Here is a 25,151-nt window from a genome sequence, read left to right on the forward strand (position 1 = left end):
GACAGTGACAAGTTGAAACATATTGATAATAAAATGGCTAGAATGATGAGGCAACTCAAAATCATATCACATGAGTATTAGGGAATATAAAGGAATAGCTAACTGTCAATACCTAACCTGAAGACAAGGTACTGAAAGAATAAAGATACCTGCCAAAACTTACAATCTAGTTGATAAGGTAAAGTGGCTTTGAGGAAAGGACAGATATTGAAGTCTGAAGGCACAATTCCAATCCTGGATCTAGAACTTACTACCCATATCACATCCCTTTTTTTGTACCTTTAACACATCTGTAAAAGGAGGTCCTTTGATAATTTTGGTTATTTCCATCTTTAAAATTCTATGATTCTATGAGAAGTATATAAAAGCAAATTAAGATGGAAGTGCAAAAGAATGGTACAAGTACTGTTAGAAATTCAAGAAGTGAGGGAGATTTTTTTTAGCTGGGAAGAGATTACCAAAGACTTTAAGGAGATGTTGGCACCTGAACTGGGTCTTTAAAGAAGGGAATGATATGAATACTAGAGATGGAGATGGGAGTTTAAGCCTTTTAAGCATCCTGTTTTTCAGGATTGTGTTAATGTGACTAAGACACAGATGCAAGATGAGATATGGAAATAGTTTGAAATTTGTAATGTAAAGTACCAGAATGGGTACAGAATGCTGACTCTTCTAGTCATAATTATATTTTAAGACGTCTACTAAAACATGTCAGTGGAAGGATTTTTACATAAGTGAAACTATATATAACTAGATCACATGAGAGTCATGAGGATAAAAGGTAAGCAGGAGACCAATACTATGTACATGAATGAAAGGAAAATACTCAGCCTGCAGTGGGGAAGCACCAAAGGATTTTGAGTAGAAGAATAATATCAGAACTGACATTATTATAAAACTGAAAGATAGACTGGAAATAGATTCTAGGTGAGGAAAAAGCAATTCAGAATTACAGCATTCCAAGATAAAGACAATGGGTGTCTAAACAAAGGTAATTAAAATGGGAGGGCAAAGGAAAGAACAAACATAAGCAATCTTGCTAATGCAGAATCAATGAGAATTGGCAGCTGGTTAGGTAATGAAGATGAAGATGAGGTTTTGAACCTCCCTGCCTGGGAAAATGAAAGTGTAAACAGTAGAAATAGGGAAGTTGAGAAGTAGGAGGTAAAGATTGGTTGGTTGGTTTAGGAACTAATGAATTCATCAAAATAGACACTGTGGACACAAAATTAAGTACCAAAAATAGAATATATTTTAGGTGACAGGGAAAAAAACAACAACACATTAGCAAGGCTGTGAAATTCAGGAAGGACAAAGTATCTTCCAAAAATGACAAGTAGTCCAGTTTATCTTCAATTTTTAGAGAGTTAAAGACAGAATTGGACCAGAGTATATGTGTATGAGTAGGGGGAAACTTAGCGTGAGGATGTAATCCTTTATTCAGTAAGCAATAACAGGCACCAAAAATATTGAAGAAAATAGCTACCACTTTAAAAAACAAAATTGGCCAAGTGGGAAGAGATTTACAAAAGCACCCTGAAGCTAAATATTTCTTAAAAATTGGAATTGGGCAATTAAAAGCTAATGACCCCAGGAGACATCAAGAAACAATAAATCAATTCAAAAGAATGAAAAAAATAGAAGAAAATATGAAATATCTCATTGGACAATCAACTGCCCTAGAAAATAGGTTGAAGAGAGATAATTTAAGAAAGACTGAACTACCTGAAAAGCATAATCAAAGAAAGATCCTAGACATTATATTTCAAAACATTATCAAGGAAAACTGCCCTGATATCCCCAACATAGAAAGACAAAGCTGAAAATAATTACTGAATTTTAATAATTGTCATATGTCTAACAATGCAGTAAATACAAAGGAAAATTAACAAGATGAGTCTAGTAGATCTGCTTACCCTCTATGAATATACCAGACAGAATATGGAGCTAATTCAACATCAAACTGAAAATTTGTAAAGCAGCAGTGGTATCTATCCAGTGAAACCTGACAAAATTTTCCCTATTGAGTAGTTCCGCTTAGTCATAGAATCTAGGTATTATAAGGACACATAGATGAAAAACTTAGTGCCTACAAAGATAGAGTGTGTAGAGCTCTGGGCTTAGAATTAGAAAGGCTTATCTTCATCAATTCAAATCTGACCTCAAACACTTGCTAACTGTGTGACCCTAGGCAAGTCACTTAGCCCTGTTTGCCTCAATTCCTTATCTGTACCATGAGCCAGAGAAGGAAATGGCAAACCATTCTAGTATCTTTGTCAGGAAAACCCTAAAAGGGGTCATGAAGAATTAGGCACAACTGAAATGATTAAACAATACCAGTGAAAAGGTAAAGTAATTTGTCCAATGAAACATAAGATAGTAAGTAGCAGAGCTAGGATTTTAACTCTAAATCTCTTTCTCCAAATCCATCATTGTTTACATTCCAACATGTTACTTCTCTCACATAAATCAATAGTCACAATGTAGTCATCTATTTTGTAGTCCCAAAATAGCACCAGTGTAGTAGCATTCTAGTAACCCTCAGGGGTGGATCACTTTCTAGATTAGATGTGTGTTAAACAGATGGCAACTGCGGGGGGTGGGGGGGGTGGGGGGGCTAAAATGGGGTAACTATACATACAGAATGAACAGCACTAAAGTTTTATTCAATTTAAAAATTCATAGACAAGGAAGTTTCAAACGTAGGAAAGTATTTGATCTTGATCATGCATTGTAAGTTCTAAACATTTATGAAAAGGAACAAAAATAGGAAAAAAGAATGCATTCTTTGCTTGCTGATCTGTTTATAATTCTTTCTCATCTCTGGTACTTAGAGACATAAATATGTAGGGAGAAAATAGCACAGTCGGGGCAGAAACGGCAGTTAGTTGCCTCCAGACTTCATTCTTACTGGCCTTATGCACCATTAAAGTCATTCTTTTGGTATTTAAATAAAAATCATTGTCTTTTAAAAGGCATTTATAATGTGCAGCTATTTGACTGTAATTATTTATCATTCAATAAATAGTGGATCTTACACAATCAAATTAAGAGATCTGTGTTACATCCTGACTCTTGCATTTACTAACTATGTGATTTTGAGCAAGTCACTCAATCATTGATTTTTGGTTCTCTCATATGAAAAATAAAGATAATAACACATGCACTACCTGCTTCACATTATTGTTATGAGAAAGGGATTTGTGAACCTGAAAGTACTGTATGAGTTGTTATCATAGAAGAGATGACTTTTGCTACAATATGATAAGATATCTTTCCCAGATGAATTTGAAAAACAATTATATCATTGTCTAGCCTGAATGATAAGATTATCTGCTTATGACACATGGTCTCTTTTATGTCTCATTCTATAGTGTGTTGGGTTGGTTGCCCTAAAAACTGTGAAGGCATATTAAAATCATCTGCATTTTTCTCAAAATGTGATCCTTGTTCTACTACAAGATTTATTCAATTATTTCAAAAAAAATCATGAAATTGTCTCAACTCCTTTTGACATTAACCTCCACTATTTCTTCTTTTTTTCCAGTCTGTGGAGATATATATATATTATATATATATACATATATATATAATATATATATATGTATATGTATATGTATGTATATATATGTATATATATGTATGTGTATATATATGTATGTATATATGTATATGTATATATGTATATGTATATACATACATATATATGTATATATACACGTACACCATACTATTAAATTATCATCTTTAAGTTCTCCTCTTCTCAGCCAAATTCCTTGATAAAGCTGCTTTTGTTTATTTTGTCCTTCACATTTCTTTTTACTCCTCAATGCTTTGCAATGTTTTCCAAACTCATCACTCAACTGATAGTTCTCTCTTCAAAGCTCCCAATGATCTCTTAAATGTGAACTCTAATGGTCTTTTTTAAGGTGAAGATCTTTGTTTACCTTTCTGCTATACTAGACAATTTTGACTATACTTCTGCGTTCATGAATGCTCTTTCCTTTCCAGTTCTCATGAAATCATTCTCTTCTGATTCTTCTCCTACCTGTCTGACTGCTCATTCTCAGCCTTCTTTGCTTTCTTATTATTTATATCATGTCCCCCCAAATGTAGGTATTCATAGGTATTCCCCAAGGCTCTGTCTTCCTCCTCCTCTTCCCCCCCTTCTTCTTCCTTTTCCTCTGTCTTCTTCTCTTCCTCACTCAGTTCCCTATCTTTTTGCAAATGATTATAGAACTATATATCCAGTCACAGTATTCCCCCATGAACTTCAGTGTCACATCACTAATTGGCTATTACAAATTTCAAACTAGATGTCTCAGAAAAGTCTCAAACTAAATACATCCAAGGTATCATTATCTTTCCTCTCAAACCTGATTTTATTCCAAGTTGCCCAAATTCTGTTTTAAAAAGTTGACTGTCCTTCCTCTCTCCCAGGTTTATATCCTTGGCATTATCTACAATTCCTCACTCTCCATCACCCCATATATCCAGAGTTGCTGGGTTTTTCCATTTCTAGATCCACATCTCTTGCATCCAGCCCCTTCTGTTTATTTACACAGCCATCACCTTAATTTAGTCCTTTATCTACTTTTGCCTCAATTATTGAAACCCATTTCTAGATGATTTCCTTTGTTCAAGTCTCTATTCCAGTCCATCCTCCACCCTGCTGCCAAAATTATTTTCCCTAATTCAAGTATAACAGTATACTCTCCTACTCAATCAACTTCAGTGGCTTCCTTTGCCCCAGAATCAACTATTGAGGTTGTTTATCTTTTAAACCTTTCACAAACTTTTTCAAACCTGTCTTTCCAGCCTCCTTGTATATTCTTTCCCTCTTTCACGCTATTTATGCTGCCAAACTGGTCTTCTTTCTCTTCCTCATACATAGTTATCCACCTCTTTTCTCTGTACATTTTCACTGGATATCCCATGCCTGGAATGTACTGCCTCCTCACCTTTACAAACTTCAACACACAACCCAAGTGCTACTTGTAACTTTTCCTGATTCCCTTACCACTCTAACTTAAATTACTTAGTATTTATTTATACATTTCTTTTTTTGTACATTCCTATACATTTATTTATATTTATCCCATGTGTTTAAATATACATTACATATTTATTTATTTTTCTCCCCTATCAAAAAGTAAGCTCCTTGAGAGTAGGGATTGTTTTAGTCTGTATTACATCCCCTGATCCTAGCACATGGCTTGACAGATAGCATGTACTTAAGAATCTGTTGATGATTGGCTTATTCTAAGCTTATTATTTTATGGTTCCATGGTTGCCTTTTCAGATTGAAAATAAAGCACTACTCTTGTCAGGGCAAAAGACCTATTTTATTTGTTTACACATAAAGATTGATGGATCCAAAGAGATCTCAGAAATGTTTCATATATATTACTGAGTAGCTCATTGACCAGTCTATCAATACATTACCTGAATACTATAGCTATGTGATGTCAACCATCATTGACAAAATGGTCCCTAAGCATTACTTTCTAGTAACCCTGTTTCAGAGGTCACCAAAGTATTTCAGTGATGTGCAGTGACCTATAAAGTAGAAGATACCAGTTCAACATTGGCCCCAACTATTTTAAAATCTGATTTCTTACACTAAGATAAATTCTTTTATTTACCATGTTTATGATTTTGTTTATTTTTCTTTGAGACTGTCCAGTTAAGCAATTTTGAAAAATATGTGGATTTAAATATTTTTTGGGGAATGTATAAATAGTTATTTATCTATGAATTTATTTAAGCCTTGATTCCTCATAAAATGCTTTGGTCAATGTCACAAAATAAAATTATGTTAACACTAAAGAAAATAAGTTGAATCTCCGGAGATAAGAAAGTCAAACCAACTTTGTTCTCCTACTAAGAAGAATACTGTATAAGAGGTTCCCTGATGTGTAATGCTGACTTTTGATTTTATATATATATATATATATATATATATATATATATATATAATTTATCATATAAAGAAAGGTCCATTTATCCTTATACTTTTTAATGTTTTAAATGGAAATAAGTATTACCTGTTATGAAAAGTTTATATTTTTCTTCAACAAATAACATAATGTGGTCTTTTATGTTTATAGTTTTATTATTTTGAAGCAACCCTTTATTTCTGGCACAAATTAAATATGGTCCTAGTGTATAATATCTTAATAAGTTAATATAACTTCTTTGATAATTTATTCAATATTCATGTCTGTCTTTCCTTTAGAGCCACACTTTATTATCCAGCCTCTTAAGCAGAAATTTGTTTTACTTGTGACTATTCCATTTTTTATTTTGTCTTAAATAACCTCTCTTCCTGCATCACTTGTCTCCCAATAAGAGTTTCATGTATTTCTGCATCAAGCATGTGTGTGTGTGTGTGTGTGTGTGTGTTCTACCATTCTTTCTCTGGTTCAGATAGGAGGGAACTTTCCATATTGTGCTCATTTCTCTACTCCATTCTCCATATTTGAGTACTTTTATAGCCCATCAAAATTATGAGAAATTATAAGTTCCTTGCCATTTTCTCATTTTTTTTTCTAAAGTGTAATACTTTTTTTCCTTTCCTTTTCTTTCTTAAGCCCATCAAAATGTCTATATGCACTGTACTGTGTGGTAGGAAAAGGCCAAGCTTGTGTTCCCTGAATATAGACTTCTAGAAACCAGGATCATCTCCATGCCATTGTAGCACAGGTCCTAGAGATACTTTCCCAATCCCATCTAATAGTCTAGGGTCCAAAAACAAAACTGATTACATTATTCTCAGAGTTTTAGGTGACCATAAAATCTTATGGAGTTGTTTCTCTAAAACTATAGATTATAACCCCTCACCAGAGTGTTTCCCTATATTGATTAATAGTTGATAACAGTTAGATAGCCAGACTTAGCTTTTAGAAATCGGAATGTATACTGTGGTACACTGAGAATAGTTGGTATAAAATACCCCTTAATATCAGTGATGTGCTATTTCAGCAATGCACACAAATAGAGGGGAAGGTGGGCTCAGACTTAGAAAGCATTCATGGCAAAGAGTAACTTACAGCTCCTGCCCACTGAAAGTCCTTTTCTGGAGCCCTCAGAATATTTCCCCTTAGGTATGTGATAGCTTTTCTGCTGAGCTCCTTCTGTATTAATGAAGCTACTTTTCTTTAGTATGTCTGGTTTGTCCTTGGCATCTAATGCAGGCATTTAATTTAGTCACCGCTATTCAGAAGATACTCTTAGGACCTCATTGAAAAAGTCCAAAATCCTATGGTCCTCCCAATTTCCCAAGGTCCTCTTCCAGTCCAGGATTGGCTGTGTGATATCGTTAGACTTCATCTAATGGCTTCTAAACTTAAAGTATCAGTGAATTTTGGCAGTCTAAAGCTTATGATTGATTGATTCAGTAAAAAATGTCTAAGATTTGTTCGTACTGAGCACATACCTCTGAGTGATTGCTTTCAGCTGATAAATATGTCAGAACATGGCATGTTATGATTTATTTTAAGGGGTGGGAAAAGTGATTGATTGACTCAGTGGACCCCACCCTTACATGATGATGAGACATTGTGTCAGATAAAAGAACTTCACATTATGTATCAGAACTAGTTATTTTATTAAATTGCTAGCTAAAAAACTGGCTTCATTTAAGCTTGGTTCCCATTAGTAGGCAAAGTATTATTTTGTTGTTACTGTAATCAGAGTACAAAATTTTGTGACATTGCTTAGGCAGACAACTGAAGACTTTTTTTGACTGAGGCAATTGCTTAGAAACACCTCAGTCACACAGGCCTATATTTCTTGTTTAACTTATTCCCCAGGATCATTCGCTGTATCTCCATCCCTAATCCTTCACAACTGTAAGTCCATTCATTATCCTCCATTTATCATTCATTTTGGTGAGTAATGCAGGGACACACACACACATACACACACACACACACACATATATATTCCTTATCATACTATATCTGCAACATGGATGTATAATGATGAGCAGTTCCTTGTATTTGCAAATTTTAATTTTTGTACATCATCTGAGTAAAAACATCTCCAAATGTGTATAAGTTAGTACCACCCCTTCAATAATCATTAGAGATCTCAGTGAAGATCCTCCTCTGTTCTACTTGTGCAAGAAACTATTTCCTAATTTAAAAAAAAATGAAAGAAGACTGCTTTTACACTTTTGAAGTTGATACTCTTAAATATTTAATAAAACACCTTTTTTCCCCACCAAGATTCAGAATCTTTTAAGCTTAAAAAAGAAAGAAAACTAATAATTCTGTGAAAGCTCCCACTTGCAAAACCAATTCTGGGAAAATATGTAAAGGAAGTAAATTTTATTTTTAATATTACCAATCAATCAATAAGCTTCTGAGAATTTTTTATTTATTTATTAAGATTCTACAATATGTCCTGCAATAGCCTTGTGCTAGGTATACAAAATATAATGAATTAAATAATTCCTATTTGCAAGTAGTTTACACTCTAATAGGGAAGACAACAAGGAGTTATGTAAACAGAACAAATATAAAGAAAATAAATACAAAGTATTTAAATAGAAGCTCACTTGAGAGGGAAGGCACTAGCAGTTGTGGGGCTTTATTAAGCCTTCCTATAGACTAGAGTTCTTGAGTTGTATCTTGAAGGAAGAGAGGGATTCTCTGGGCAGAGTTGAAAAGGTATTTCATTCTAGGTATTCCTGCTTGTATGGCAGAAATGTAGGAGGAAGACCAGTGTTCAATGAAGTTAGAAATTTTGGTTGCACCAAGCAGGGTAGGACTTTAAAAGCTAAACAGGTTACTTTTATGAGAACCTTCCCTTTATTTAGAAAAGTACTACTTAGTGCCTTCCTCTTCCTCCCCTAAAAGGCCTAATATCCTTATCTCTCCCTCTGATTGCCCAAAACACCTAGTCTGACAATGTCACCAGTTTTCCCCTCCAGAAGAATATCCAATGCTACAAAATTTTCTCTATCATCTTTCTTTCTTTTACTACTCTCCCATCATTAGAACTTTTAGAACTCGCAGAATGGGTGGTCTCAATTAGGTTTTGAAAACAAACAAAGAAATTAATTTAATTCACACTGAAGTGTGAGTGATTTATATCCTTTCAGCCTTCCCAGTATTTACATTTTTCTGACAAAGGAGCTTGCTAGCTAAAATAAATCCAAGTTGCTGCCATTTCAGGCAGTGTCATCTGGGGAGGTCTTCCCAGAAGCTTTAAAAATATATTATAGACTCAAATCACACCTGATAGATTTAAATGGCCTCTCAACAATGGAGATTGTTACATGCAACCAATGTTATCTGCAAAGGTTGTTTTTACTGAATTACAGAATGTTGTACTACAGATTTATATTTCCAATCTAGCATTTAATTAAAAAAAACATTTAATTTAAAATTTTCATTGGAAAATTATAACACAAAAATATTTCCATTGCCAGAGAAAGACAGGAGGTCATACTTCTCTCTTCTTTGTTAATAGATTGTAAATTATTTGCAGACAAGTGAATAGTCTTTTTTATCTAATAAAGGTAGCTCAAGGTTCAGTGGATAGGATGCTGGGCATAGAGTCAGTGAGAACTGAGTTCAAGTCCAGCCTTAGACATTTTCAACTTATGTGACCTTTGGCAAGTTACTTAACCTCTATTTGTCTCAGTTTTCTCTGCTGTAAAATGGGAATAATAATAGCACCTACTTTGCAAGTTTGTTGTAAATATTAATGTGATATCTCTAAAAAAAGAACAAAAAAGTGTTTAGCACAATATGTGGTGCATAGTAAGTGCTTTATAAATGCTTATCCCCTTCCCTTTCCCTTTTTTAATCTTTCAATGCATGGTGCATTCCACTTAGTGGTACTTAATAGATGTAAACTGCATGTTAATGTTCTCAAACAGTGTTAATAACTGTTAGCCAGCATGGGGCAATGGATGGAGATTTAGCCTCACAGTCAAGAATCCAGGAGTACTTGGGTTCTATCCCTCCCTGCCTCTGTCACATAGTAGTTAAATAGAATCACTTTAACTCTGTTTCCCAGTCACCTCTAGGACTATGGATTACTGAGAAGATTCTGACCTTTTTTGGGATAGTAGAGAAATACAGAGAATCAACTTTGAATTCCTCTCATAAAACCATAGGAAGTAAAAGAGGAAAAAAACCCCCCCAACATTTACATGTTTCAGCCCTTTAATTGCAGCTCTTCTGCAATTTGGTATAATGCCTCCTATATAGTACCTAGTAGGTACCTAATAAATATTTGTTAAGGATTAGAAAGGTTAAATTTTGAGGATAAATAGCTCTTTGAAAACCAAGGTCACTTACTTACAATTCAGGAAGCATTTGTTTAGTCCCTACTCTATGCTAGGTCCTGTGTCAAATCCTGGATGAGGAGAAGCATGTATTTTTAAACTACAGGAAAAACATACCAAATTTTCTGAGGCTAGTTGCAATCTGAGACTGCCCATCAACTCATGAATTAAATCAAAACTGCTCCATGCTACAGTAACTTTGATTGTTTCAGGAAGCATAATCCCTTTTTAAAGACTGTTAAATAGTCATTAAAATATGGCATTATTGTCACACTAATCCAATTTGTTAGACAGATAGCAAATCATTTTCCATAATTTTTTTCTGTGTTCTTATCATTCATTGATAACTCAAATAGATACATTGTACTCTGAATTGACTGTTCTCATGTTACAGGCAAAGGTGGTTTTGACTGAATTACAGTGTTATACTACAGGTTTATATTTACAATCCAGTATTTTTTTTCAAAAACATTTAATCCAAAATTTCCATTGGCAGTATTATAACACTATAATATTTCCATTGCTAGAGAAATATAGGTGGTCTCAAAAGTCTTAGTGAAGCTTAAAATTTCACTAATTTTGGGTACCCCTTTATTATTTATTATTATTAAAGATTTTATTTTGAACATTTTTTAAAGTCCATATTTCAACATGATTTAATTCTTATTTTTACTGAATTAAAATATTGATGCCAGGGTCTTTTCTCATATTATTCCTTTGTAGATTTTTCTATACTTAAATTTAGCACTCTCAAAATACTTATTTTGGCTGTCAAAATATTAATATTTTTATCCTTTCTCCAAATGTACCAGTTCTGATAGGCTGTTTGATTAATTTTAATAGCAGAAAGCAGAAAGAATATTTTAAAATAACTATTACACGATATTTCTGCATAAAAAATGGATTCCTATCTCAAGCCTTTCTACTAATTCTAACTTTAATGCAATAGTTTCTAACAACTAGGTGGTATAATGGATAGATTATTGGACTTGGGAGTCAGAAGGACCTGAGTTAAAATCGGGCCTCCGCCACTTACTGTGTGACCCTGGGCAAATCACTTAACTTTTCTTGGCCTCAGACTCTTCGTATGTAAAATGGGGTTAATAATAGCACCTACCTCATTGTTGTGAGGATAAAATGAGTTAGTATTTATAAAGCAGTTGCAAATCTTAAATTATTATATAATTGCTAGCGATTATTTATCCAGTACTTAGGTCCACTGTGTGGCACGTTGTCGGAACTTAATAAATGCTAGTTTACTAACTGGCCACATGGGTTAAATTTGCAAAGAAAATTCGTAGAATTGGCTGTGCAACAAGGTCTACTTAATGCCATGGAAATAACATAAAGCAGATTAATAGAGGGAATGCCTCAAAAGTATTCTTTAGTCCTGAATTTTCTAAATACTCTGACCTTTTACTAATTGAGGTTATTGTATTGACATACATCAATCTCCCTTATTGCTGACATAGTGGTGAATTGAATGGATTATTCACGATAACCATTTTTATAATCTCTAGTATCAGTACTATTTTGCTGCACTGATGAAGTCTGTTTGCATCAGTTGATCTCTAATACCTCTTCTATTTCTAAATCTCATTGGTCATTAAACCAATGTTCCAAGAATTGAGGATATTAGGATCTTGAAAATAGTGTTTTAGACCAACTCTGTGATACAACACATACTATGTAATACCCAATTAAATAAAAATGAAAGTCCTTCACCTTAAACTTAAGAGCAATTTGGAGCTACCCTCCCTCATGGGAAGGGCTGGTTTATGAAGAGGGGCCATAAATAGTGTGATTTAGGAAGTGCTGCAGAGGTTCTGATACATAAAAAGATTTCACATGTTCCCGTCACATTATGATACATTCCTTTAGGAAGGAAGGGAACAAGCCTTTCTTTTTTTTAAATTTTTTTTATTAATTTATTTTAAATTATCAGCAATCACTTTCATAAGCTTTTGAGTTTTAAATTTTTCTCCCCCTTCTTCCCCTCCTCCCTAAGATGGTGTGCAATCTAATATAGGCTATACATAAACATTCCCATTAAACATATTTTCATATTAGTAATGTTGTAAGAATTAGAACCAATAGGAGGAACTACCAGAAAGACGAAACAAAACACAACAGAAGAAAAAAAATAGCAAATATTATGCTTCAATCTGCAAACTCCATAGTTCTTTCTTTGCATGTGGATAGCATTTTCCATCATGAGGCCTTTGGAGATGTCTTAGATCCTTGTATTGCTGAGAAGGATTAAGTCTATCAGTATCAGTCACTGTATAATATGGGAACAAGCCTTTCTGAAGTTCCTACTATACACCAGGTGCTGTGCTAAGCATTTTACAGATATTATCTCGTTTGATCCTTACCACAACCTAGAGAGTTCAGTGCTATTATTCCATTTTTCATTTGAGGAAAATGAGACAAATTAGTGGCTAACCTTCTTTCCCAAGGTCACACAGCTATTTTGTATCTGTGGTTGCATGGTTTGTTCTTCTTTCTTGAAGAGTACCATGACATCAGGGAGATGATGACATGACTTTCGGTTGAATTGGATTGGAGTGACTGAGTGCTGTGCAAAATCACCAACCTCGCTTTCTCCTCCAGAGCCATGTGGGTCCAGTGGCCAGATATAGATCAGGATGACTGGAGATGGCCCAGGATGCAGTGGGAGACCTTGGCCTTTTTAAGCTAAGATCTTTTTGAGTTCTCACTTTGAGTGAGACAAGGCCCATTCACTTGGGCCTGTTTAAGAAGTGAGTCTAAGGATGGCCCCTTTAAAAAAAAATTAAATTGGGAGGGGAAGACCCTCAGGGTTGCTGGCCAAAAGAGAAACGATTACTATTTACATTTACTCTGAGCCAGGAGGGCCCAAAAAATAACCATTAAGTGATGCTTAGGCAGGTACCTATTGTTGTCCAGTCAATGAGATCCAGAGATAATTGGGTTCAAGGCATGGTCTTTGAGAATGAAATCTAGCCAGTTAGTTCCTTTGGGCAAAACACCTTCAGGAAAGGGCATCTTACCAGGGGAGAGAAGAGGAGAGGAACTAGTTCTTCTTCACTTCCCATCCAGTTCCCTATGCACTGTGCCACCTAGCTGCCTCTAGATTGTTGGCTCGAATATCCCTATTTAAAAATGCAAAAAACCTTAAACTGTCATCATAATGGTCATTATGATGTAATTTAATTTAATCTAATTTCCGTATTCTAGAATAGCTAGCTACAAACCAGATGGAAAAGTATAAACTTTGCTATGCCAAATTTTGAAAATTTCCTAGGAAGTTCAGGGCAAAGGTATATTCTGTTGCATGGACAATATTCAATTTCATAGAAAAGGGACAATTTCAAAGCCAGCTTCTTTTTATTCAGAATTGTATTAGTCTTGTGAACCTAAGGCAGTTGCCAGTATAATGAATTAGTGTGTTGCTGGGAAAGCTAGAGTCCTAGCATTCTCAAGAACCAATATTCAGAAAGGGGGAAAAAGAGGGCAGGGAAGCAATAAAACATAAATATTGATACTAAAAAAATTAAGAAAGAACATATGGTTACATCATTTGCTGAGGAACTGTCAACAAAGTAAATCAGTCTCCACAAGAAGACCAAGATGCCTAGGAACTACCTATTCAGCAAATTTCTTCTTGAGAAAAGAAATGTGTCTTCCAAGACCTACACTAGTTAGAGTATACATATGCTCATAAAATTTTTAGATAACAGTATTGTCAAAAAGCCCATGGCCTTCATAAAACATCAAGAAATGGTGGCAGGAAGATAAGTTTGCAGACAGCTTGCTGAGAGACCCAATTAAGTAAGGTTATCCCAATGTTATTTAAAGATGAAACTGGAAGAAAGTTGTGGTAAGAGAGGGTGGGGAGCAAATATGAAACACTGAAAACATTTGCCAAAATTTCTATAACAAATTCCTTTTGCTATAAGTGAGAGTGGTGACACTACATTATATTCCTTTGGGGAAAACAGCTGGACTGGACTGAACATATACAGGAAATATCTATGTTGATGATAATAAAACTTTTAGAACATTAGAAGATTGTCTTAAAATTTATGAAAGAGGAGAAGATACTAAAAGCTTATAAAGATAAGGCACATTATTATTTTAGGGGAAAAATAGTCAAGAAGATATCAAGATGAAATAGCTCATGTGTCTTCTTTCCCACCTCTATAACATTTGCATGAAAATAATCTGCATGTGCACAAGGGTGTCTTTGATAAAGGTATGAGAAGGGAATAAGTAGGTTGGTTTTTGCTGTTGATATTCTACAGCAGTTTAAATCTTTATGGGCACAATAGACTGAAAGGTTCAGTAAATACAAGAGATAGCAGGGCTGATTAATGGTTAACTATGGAAAGCATTTGATTTTGTAGAATAAAATGATGCCTTTAAGTTTTTCTTGCAATTTGATATTTCCCATACTTATGCTAAAATCATACAGGATTCCTTGGGAGATAAAACTACAGAAATAATTTTGTTCAAAAACACTCTGATAATTACTAAGTGAGGCATAAGAAAAGAAATTACAAATTTGTTAGAGATGCTTGCTATTTTCATAGTGGATGTTTATGTATCAGAGTCTGAATCAGAGGCATTCCAGGGGTGTGCTGATAAATTCTCAATACTCAGCTCACCAAGAAAAAAAAAACATATGCATGACACACTTTTTTCTCCATCACTTTCTTAAATTTAGAAAGTCAACAAAGCAATAGATCAAGTCCTACTTTGTAGTATTTACTGACTGCCACTCTGAAAATTCAACAATCAGCTCCCCAGAGCAAGCTCTAGTATACCTCTGGGCATTCCCTATAAATGGCAAGTTCTTCTCAGTGTTACTTTTTAAATTTAGCATCAGACCCTAGAACATACCAGAACCTCCTGAATGATATACAGACTGGCCTAACCCAGGAAAAATATTCTTGTACCTATGAAGTAAGTTGGACTGTCCATAGACTGATACGGCGCTCTCTCTCTCTTTCTCTCTCTCTCTCTCTCTCTCTCTCTCTCTCTCTCTCTCTCTCTCTCTCTCTCTCTCTTTCTCTCATGTGTGTGTGTGTGTGTGTTGTGCAGGCCTTATATGTCTATGTATAGATCAGATGCATATAAATAGAGAGGGCTGGAAAGCCTTTGGGAAATTGTGTGGTAGGTTTAATAGATGCAAATCTCTCCCTGAAATGGTCTCATCATTTTTTTAAATTACATTTTTGATGACTTTCGCCTGTATCTCTCATTCTCCCCTTCTCACCTTGATTGAACCTTTCGTTGTAATAAAGGAAAAAAAGCAAACATATCTAATATAAAGACATGATCTCTTGCCCATGACCTTCATTAGAATTTTCATGACTTCTTTTTGGCGGTCATTCCTTTACATTGCTGTCTTCATTGTGTAAATTGCTATATTGTTTTTTGACTTCCTTGGAGTATGTAACCAGGTGGGCAATCCATAGTGAGAGGGTTCAGACAGTTTAATAACTTTACTTTCAAAATTCCAATTTGAAATCCAGAACAGTTAGGCCACTTGATAGCTCTCTTTCCTCCACTCCTCCCCTACCCCTCATTGATTGTTCCCATCTTTTTTTTTTTTCATCTTGGTCAATTTGAATGGAGCAAGGCAAAACAAAGTAAAATCAATTAAGAAAGAATTAGAAGAGAAATGTCAGCTTGAGGGGAATTTTTGCATCAAATATCATCCATTAAATCCTGATATCCCAAATATACATAGAATTGACACAGTTATAATAACACTAAAACCCACTGTCAATAAATAAGTGGTCAAAAGATACAAACAACTTAAAAATATTTTCAAGTTGTAAATAACCTCATGAAAAGCTGATCAAAATTGTTAATACTAAATGAAAAGCAAATTTAAGCAATTCCAAGGTTTTACTTCCCTTCATTCCTTGTCTTCTACCATATTAAAAGGAGGTTGAGAGCAAAGATGAAAAATTTTTATAGGATATGATGGAAAGAAATAGAAAGTTAACAATCTTAACCATGATATAAGTAGAATAAACACACAAAATAGAATGGGGAATTATTGAAAAAGAATAGAAAACAGAATTCAGCATTGTGTGTATTACTATGGAGACAGAAGTTGGTTGACCAGTACTCATTCCTTTCTTCTTCCTTTATGGAAAAGGACATCATTGGATTCTTTTAGTCCACACTTACCTTCTTACAGGGGTCTGGTTCACAGCATTTCTCTCTCTTTGGTCACCACATCTCCTGTATTTCTGTCTCTACCCCTTACTCCTTCTCTCTCTCTTCTCTCTCTCTCTCTCTCTCTCTCTCTCTCTCTCTCTCTCTCTCTCCTCTCATTAAAAAAGTTAACATGAAGTATTTATAAGTCCACGTTTATGTTTTAGGAGACAAACTTGAGTCATTACCCAAAGCATGGTGTTTTTAAGAAACTGGGTACTTATTTTTCTGCAGAAAATAATTATTTCTGAACCACTGAATGATAGAAATATGTTAGACATTGCAGAATAACCCCAGTGTACATGCTTTCTTATTATTTTTCTTTCAAGGTAAAAATAGCTTTAAAAATTCTATGTATCCTGTTCAATATGCTATTTGTATTTGGGGCAAAAAATTCAATCACATCTATAATAATGCTCAAGATTAATTATATCTTTATTAGGATCACATTGTTTATACTACTTGAACAGCATTGCTGATGAAATTGCTAAAAGAACAGGCACACTCCTGAGTCTCAATTGAAAGCAGGAATAAAGACTACCCACTCAGTGGTTGGTAGTTAGAATCTTGTCAAAGAAAAGAACTCAGATGCTGATCCAGACAACTATTTAAAATTTCCTGTTGAAAAGTATCTGATTCTAAACAGAGTGTGTGTGCTTCTGCTTGTCAGTAGTTGAAATGGATTATCTATCTTGTATGGGATTGTGATGACGGTGACCCTATTCTAAGTAAACCAAATCTCTTGAACTACATAATAAGATCACAAGGAACCTTCCGCCTCAGAATAACAGATTGCATTTAGCAGGATGTTTTTACTGTCTTCCAGCCACTACAGAATTTCATGATGTGTATTTTTGTTTTGGAAGGTTGTGGAAAGCCCTAATATCTGAGATTTCTACTGTGAAATTTCCTTCTAATTATTCACTAATTTTCTGAAGCAGAGCTGAATGAGTGGAAGCAGGCTGAGAAATTTATCTTACAAAAAGGTGGCTGCAGCAGTCAGGAACTTTCATTGATGTTGCAATCATATAGGAAAGAAGACAGACCTGAGTTTTACATTTTCAATAGCTTATCTTTATTTCTCCTTTTATTTTAGGCTGTGAGGAGACAGAAGTTTCTGGAACAAAGTATCCAGTCTGCCCAGGAGATTGACAAAGCGCTGCGTCTGATTCAAGAGTCTCTGGCATTTATTGATAGACAGTTGACAACCTACATTACAGACAGAGTAGATGCAGCCCAAGTTCCCCAGGAAGCTCAGGTATGCTGGGTGTGTGAAATTGTTTTACTTACGTTGCTTTCATTTCTTGAGTATTATAGACTTCCTAAACTGGATGAAGATGTATCCTGATGCACTGGGGTTAGTTTTTAATTTATTTATCTTACTTTTGATGGTTTAATTTTTTTTAGCTTATTTGCTGTGGATTTAAAAGGAAAGTCTGTATAAAATAGATTTCTGAAAGAAACGAGGGTAAAAGCACCATTGCAGTGAAACCTTTACCATTGTATTCTAATGGCATCAGTTCTGAGGGCCAGAAAAAAGACTGAGTATCATACCAGGAAAGCAAGGATTTTGAGTTTGTTTTTGTTGTTCAGTCATTTCAGGCCTATCTGATACTGTGGTCGTGACCCCTTTGGAGTTTACTTGGCAATGACACTAGAGTGGTTTGCCATTTCCTTCTCCAGCTCATTTTACACATAAGGAAATTGAGGCAAATCAGGTAAAATGACTTGCTCAGGTTCACTCTGCTAGTGTCTGAGACCCAGTCTGGACTAAGGAAGATGAGTTTCCCTGACTCCAGTCGAGGCACTATATTCACTGCACCACCCAGCTTCCCTAGGCCCCGAAGAGAACTTTGTTAAAAATGTAACCATCCAACATTGCCAACAGGACCAACATCTGATGTTGTGTTCCTGTATTTGTACATGTTGTCTCCCCTGATGAAATGTTAGCTCCTTGAGTGCAGTTTTACCTTTTTCTTTGTAACCTCAGAGCCTAAGACAATGGCTGGCACATAGTAGATACTTAATAAATTCTTGTTAAATGACTGATCGGTTGGTTGATTGACAGTGAGACTCTTTGGTAGGAGAGGATCTTGAAGGCAAAATTAAAATTTTAGCTTTGCCTAGAGCGAGTATATGCACACTTAGTGTTTGGAGGTCAGGTGAACTAGTATGAATATATTTGTAGATATTAATATTTTTGTAGTGTTGATATCCTTAGTCATCTAAGGTATATAATTATCAATGTAAATTATGATGATTTGATGTTCTACAAATGTATCATAAAGAAGGAAAGCAGGGATCTAAATTAAAATTGCAGCATTCATTCTTAGGTCCCCACATCTGTACCATTCCAGTGACATCTAGCCTGGGACCCAAACCAGAGGGAGCAACCTATTTTCATAACTTTTAGAGCAAGCACCAAAAAAGAAGAGAAAAAAAAATTAGAGCTGAGGAAGCCAAATTAAAGCATATTCTTTATTTCATCTAGACATTTTGGATTCTTATTTTAAATGTGATAATGAAAGTAGTACTTAAAAATGTTAATCTTTTTAAAGTATGCCTTTAAACGAGGACATTCAACTATAATTGTTAAATATTCCAAGGAATTGATGCTGAAGTGGCAGGGTAATATTTGAATTAGTTTGCCAACCCATTTTCATAACATGCTTGTGGCCCTTGATTTAAAAAAAAATCATTTGTTTTTAGTCTACACTTTTCTTCCTTATCAGTCAATAGTGATCACAAAGGTTTTGGGTCTTTGCTTTATATGACAGCCTTACGTATGGGTGTAGGTGTTTGTATGTCTATGAATATTCTTAAATGAATATACACATATAGGTATGATCAAGGCCAGCCCTAGGCATACTTAATATAGTATGAGGATTGCTGAAATGTCTACCTGCACCTCAAATATATTTACAAATTAACCTACCCATGCCCTGAAATTCCACTATTAGATCTAATCCTTCTGCATTAAAGCATACCTTGAGAAAACCCCTGCTTTGTGGCATAGTAGGAAAAGTCAGAAGATATGGGTTCAAATGTCACCTTTGCTATTTACTAGCTCTATAATCACACTGTTTAAATTAGTTTCAGTATCAGTTGATAGAAGGGGTTAGGTTAGATCATCCCTAAGGTCCCTTTTCTTTCCGATAGTTTGTGATTCCTTGAACTTGATCATTAAAAGCAGTTAATAGAGTATTAAATGAAGACATTTTACTTGGGAAATAAGATAAAGCAATAATACTTATTTATGGCAGGAATTTGTCCATCACATTATTTAGATGGGGTAAGTCAGCACAGTGTAATGGATAGCCTTCTGGCCTTGGAATCTGGAGACCTGGGTTTAAAATCTGACTCAAATAATCATAGCTATGTATGACCATAAAGTCTTTCAACCTCTCAGTCTCAGTTCATTCATATGGGATAAGGATGCTGGTAGTGTATACTTTGCAAGGTAATTAAGAAGAAAAACTTTATATTGCAAAAAATAGACATTTTACCTGAGATAAAGGACAGATAAGTTATGATAAGTGGATATGGTGAAGGGAAAACTTCCAAGGAGGTTCTGGGCAGGAGATAAAGAAGGAGAAGGTAACAGTAATGACATTCATTTGCATATTGCTTTATATTTTACAAAGCATTAATTTGATCTTCACGGTAACTCTGAATAGTAGCTAGTTCATGTTATTACCTTCATTTAGTGTATAAACATACTAAGGATTGAAGAGGTTAACTGATCTAAGATCATACAGCTAAATAAATGATGTAAGCATTAACTTTAGAAAAGCAACATGGAAGAGTGGATAAGGCATTGAACCTAAGTCAGTAGGACCTGGCTTAAAATTTCAACTCAGATACTTACTAGTTCTGTGACCCTGAGTGAGTCACCTGTTATGTGCCTCAGTTTCCTCATCTGTAAAATGAGGGGGATGATCTAAGGCCCCATGCAATCTATGACCTTATCAGCCTACCAGAAAAAAATCATTTTGATCTCTACATGAAGTGTTTTCTGATCTCACTACCTTTTAGTGTCTTCTTCTTCAGAATTACCTTGCAGTTTTGGGGGGTTTTTTTGTACCCTCAGAACTTTATTGTGTGAGTTTGGGCTAAAAAGAAATGAAATAATCACTTAATTGTTACAAGACAGTAGGAACAAAGCCTGTGTTCCTCTTGGGTCGGAAGGGGCTTGTTTTTTTTTTTTTGAAAGGGAGAGTGGGGGAGTAGTTGGCCCTACTTTGTGGGCATGGATCAGATATAGGAGTAGGTACAGAGAGTTTCAGAAACTATACAAGCTGAGGCCCTGATGGTTAAAAAAAAAAGGTTCTTGGAGGGTGGAGCCTCCCCTACACAGACACATGGCCCATATCCATGGGACATTTCTGCTGTCATCTGGCCAAAGTGAATGCCAGTAGGCTGGGGGAAGAGAGAGGATGGGACGACAGAATGGTGGTTTTAAAAAAAAGTTAAGAGCAAAAGCAATATATTGAATGGAAACTCATTGGCATGGTAGGGGGTGAGTAAGGGAGAAGGGGAGAAGGAGGGAGGGAGAGAGAGAGACAGAGAGACAGAGGCACGGAGAGAGACAGAGACAGAGAGAAAGAGAGAAAGACAGAGAGAGACAGAGAGAATCATCTTGATTCTTCATGTGTACCAGGTCCTTCAAAAACTGAACTGCCTTGGCTGATGGCCCTCTCCCTTCCCTCCTGTCCCACTCCTCTCTCATACCCCTCAAAGCAAGGGCGACAGAGTGGTTTGGGATCAAAGGAGAGGCAAGGGCGAAGGGGAGGATTTTCTTTCCCAACAGAGAGCGCACACAGCTGCAGGCTGTAAACACAAGTATGTAGGTTTCTATGACATTTACAGATACATACATAAATATATTACATGCAAAAGTGAATCAGGGGCAGGCAGATAGATGCTCCCCGCTTCTTGACTGAGACAGTTACTGTTTCTCCATAAGTACTCTCCAGTAAAATGACCCCGGTCTCCAAGAATGGGTCTCTATGTATAGTGTCTTCCCCAGCCCCACCCCCCACCAGGAGAGCTCACTTTTCTAGTATGGAGGACTGCTGTAGGTGGGTTTGGTGGCCTGAGACTTTGGCTGCAAGGTACGAGGTTGGCTACCCTGGCCAAAGCCACCCTGACTATCCTGCTGGAGGTGGTGATATAGCATCTGGGAATGGGGCTGCTGGTGGGCAGGCATTACCTTGCATTAAAAATAAATAAAAAAAAAATATATATATATATATATGTATATATATATATGTATATATATATATATATATACATATATATATATATATATACACACACACACACATATATATACACACATACATATGTATATGTATATATATATATACATATATAGTTATGTTTGGGTATGTTGTTTCCCCCGATGGAATGTAAGTTCCCTGAACGTTACCTTTTTCTTTGTGTCCTCAGAGCCTAACACAGTGTCTGGTACATGTTATTGTTCAGTCGTTTTTCAGTCCTGCCTGACTCTTTGTGACCCCATTTAGGGGCTTCTTGGCAAAGATACTAGAATGGCATTCCATTTCCTTCTTCAGATCATTTTTATAGATGAGGAAACTGAGGCAAATAGGGTAAAGCAGCTTGCTTAGGGTCACATACCTAGTAAGGATCTGAGGCTGGATTTGAAGTCAGTGAGATGAGTCTTGCTGTTTTCAAGCCCAGTGCTCTACCCATTGTGCCACTTAGCTGCACATGGTGGATGCTTAATAAGTGTTTGTTAATTGATTGATTGGTTGGTTGATTGATTGTGAGACTCCTTGGTAGAGGAGGGTCTTGGAAGTAAAATTAAAATTTTCATTTTGCCTATAACAAGCATGTACACACCTAGTATTGGAAGGTCAGGTGAACTAATATGAATATATGGCATCATCATTATGACATAATGAGTATCCTTATGGTCATAAATAAAGGTCATATATACATATATAATATATACATGTATATATTCACAGACATTTTTCACCTAAAAATACTATTTTATATATATATATCTATAGATATATAGATATATATATGTATGTATTTTTAGATAGATACATATACATCTATCTAGATAGATGGTGATATTTGTAAAATTGAGGAAAACAAAATGACTTGTTAGAGAATATGCAACAGTTATCAGTTTTCGATCTGAATTGAAATCCCAACTCTTAAGTGTTATTTCCTGAGTGGAAAAGGAAGCCTTTTCACTTCTCTCAGTCTCAGTTTCTTTGTGTCAAATGAAAGCTTTGGACTAGATGTCAAATATTGTCCCTTTTAGATTTGTCTTTTTTTTTTTTTCAATTTAACATTCAAGTCATTGGGGAAATATTAAAAAAAGGTAAGTATCAGGTAGAATGTGTGACTCAGCTCTCAGATTCTGGGTTTACACAGATTAGGTCAATCTTTGGAGATTGTTCTCCCAAATCATATTTCCTTGACATATTTTGCCCCATCTACATTTTCCTCAGGAAAATTCAAAATATTTTGGGCTTGACCTCCAAAGAAGGAAGTAATTGCATTCTCATGTAAGTACTCAAGGAAATAACGGATATAAGATACAGGACAAACTTCATTCCCCCCCTGTCCACCACAACCCCCACAGAAAATACAGAACGGCTCAAAGGACTCTTTTCCCCTTTCCAGTGAGTTTAATATTCTACTCTGAAGGACTGGGCCTCTAGCCTTATAATTCTTCCCTAAGGCTTGAATTCTCCTTGGAAGGGAAATAAATTTATTATTGTTCAAGAAATAACTTCTTAACATTTACATGAGTTCTGCCTTCTCCCCAGGGTCCTGTAACTGTCCTCCTGCTGTAAAGGCTTGAACTCTCTCCAGAAAGAAAATGAGCTTGAGGTTTCTAGAGAGACCACCTCTTCCCAATGAAGTGCCTAAGTGAATAATTTATGGGAATAGTGGAGGACAGAGGGCAGGTTTTTTGTTCCTCTGTGTCACAGTGCATTCTCTTTCTACTTCTCTGTCTCTGGGGCCATGTGTTTCACTATTCTCTCCAAAGGACTAGCACTGCCCAGGAACTCTCTCTTCTATTCTCAGAAGATTGGGTCCAGAAATTCTCTAAAAAGTCAACACTGCCCAGGACAGTAGTTCTTAAAGTGTGGTCCTCAGACTCATGGGGGGGGAGGGGGTGGTCTTTAAGACCCTTTTAAGGAATCCATGAGGTCAAAACTATTTTCATAATAATACTGAGATGCTATTTGCCTATTAAAATACTCTTCTCTTTTCCAACTATATATCAGTGTGGGACTAGATTTTATTCATATACCTCAATCAAAACAATTTGTCAACAGATTGAATGCAGAAGCAGATATAAGAATCTGTCTTCTAATTAAGCCAGACATTAAAGCAAATTGCACAAAATATGTAAACCAATGCTATTGTTCTCACAAACCTTTTTTTGCAAAATATTTTAATAAAAATATCTTTATGTTAACACATAACAGATTTATCATTGCTTTTTAAAATGCATTAATAATATTTTTTAAAATATCAGTTTTAGTTTCTAATGTGGTAAATTTTGATAGCTATATGCCACATAAATAAAAGCTCTTTGGGATATGCAGTAGTTTTTAAGAGTCTAAAGGGGCCCTGAAACCAAAAAGTTTGAGAACTATTTTGACTAGGAAATCCCTAAATCTCCTCTACCCAGGAAGCTAGGTCATGTATTTCCATCATCTCTAAGGGCCACATGATTAAGAGGTTATGCCCCTACCTCTAGGAGCTGCTTCTAGGAGATCACATGCAATTTTAAGGTTCTTTTGCCCCTGCCACTGTAAGGATGCCATTAGGAGCTATCCCAGGGAAGTTATGAAGATGCACACTTTTTCCAGCCCAAGGTCTTTCCTTACCTCTGCTGCCCTTCTCCCTCTCTCTTCCTATGTGACTAAGCCTTAGAATATTCCTTTTTTTATAAACCAGTACAAAGGAATGACTGTAATCCACAATAGCCTGAGTCAATCATGTATTGAGACATAATAATTGGTGCTGAATGAAGTCTGAATCTATCTGTGAATATGCAAGCTCTGGATTTGGTCCCAGGTCCAAATCCAGCAAGGTTTCTTTCAATGGACATGTCCACACCCTCCATAAGGTGATTCCATGAAAGTCCCAAACAATTGTCTCATCCCTTTAACCTCACCAACTTGACCCAACACTCCAGCTACATAAATATAACTGAATAGAAACAAAATATATCAATTTTTAAAAATTGAAATTGCATTATTTTTTTTTCTCTCCACTTTGACAAGGTTAGACTCCTAGGAGTAATTAACTTAGGGGCCATGAACTTCTTTTTAACATTCTATTAATTGTATTATAATATAATTGGCTTCATTTGTAATTCTTTATATCTTATTTTATGTGCTGGCTGCAAAAGGAGTCCATGACACACAAAAAGTTTAAGAGCCCACGAAGAGTTAAGAGGTGTCATTTTATAAAATTATATAATGCATATGAAAAATAGTACTACCCATATAAATTTTAGAATCTAAAATTTCCCTGAACTAGCAGACTTTAAAACACTGAGAAAGCTTGATTTGGTGTTTTCTGCAGTTCTCACTGTACCTGCATTTACAAAATTGCAGCTGACACTGAAATC

General features: G+C 35.4%; 1 protein-coding gene across 1 annotated transcript in view; it reads left to right on the forward strand.

The window, feature by feature from the left end:
- The window catches only part of DMD (dystrophin), a 1,828,382-nt gene that overhangs the window by 383,591 nt on the left and 1,419,640 nt on the right, over window positions 1–25,151 (forward strand). Inside the window, 1 exon segment of the mRNA XM_078146592.1 lies at window positions 17,613–17,774. Within this exon segment, the coding sequence (XP_078002718.1) occupies window positions 17,613–17,774 (162 nt within the window).

Source organism: Phascolarctos cinereus, unplaced genomic scaffold, assembly GCF_003287225.1.
Source record: "Phascolarctos cinereus isolate Bilbo 61053 unplaced genomic scaffold, phaCin_HiC Scaffold_726;HRSCAF=1367, whole genome shotgun sequence".
In the NCBI taxonomy this organism is placed as follows: domain Eukaryota; kingdom Metazoa; phylum Chordata; class Mammalia; order Diprotodontia; family Phascolarctidae; genus Phascolarctos; species Phascolarctos cinereus.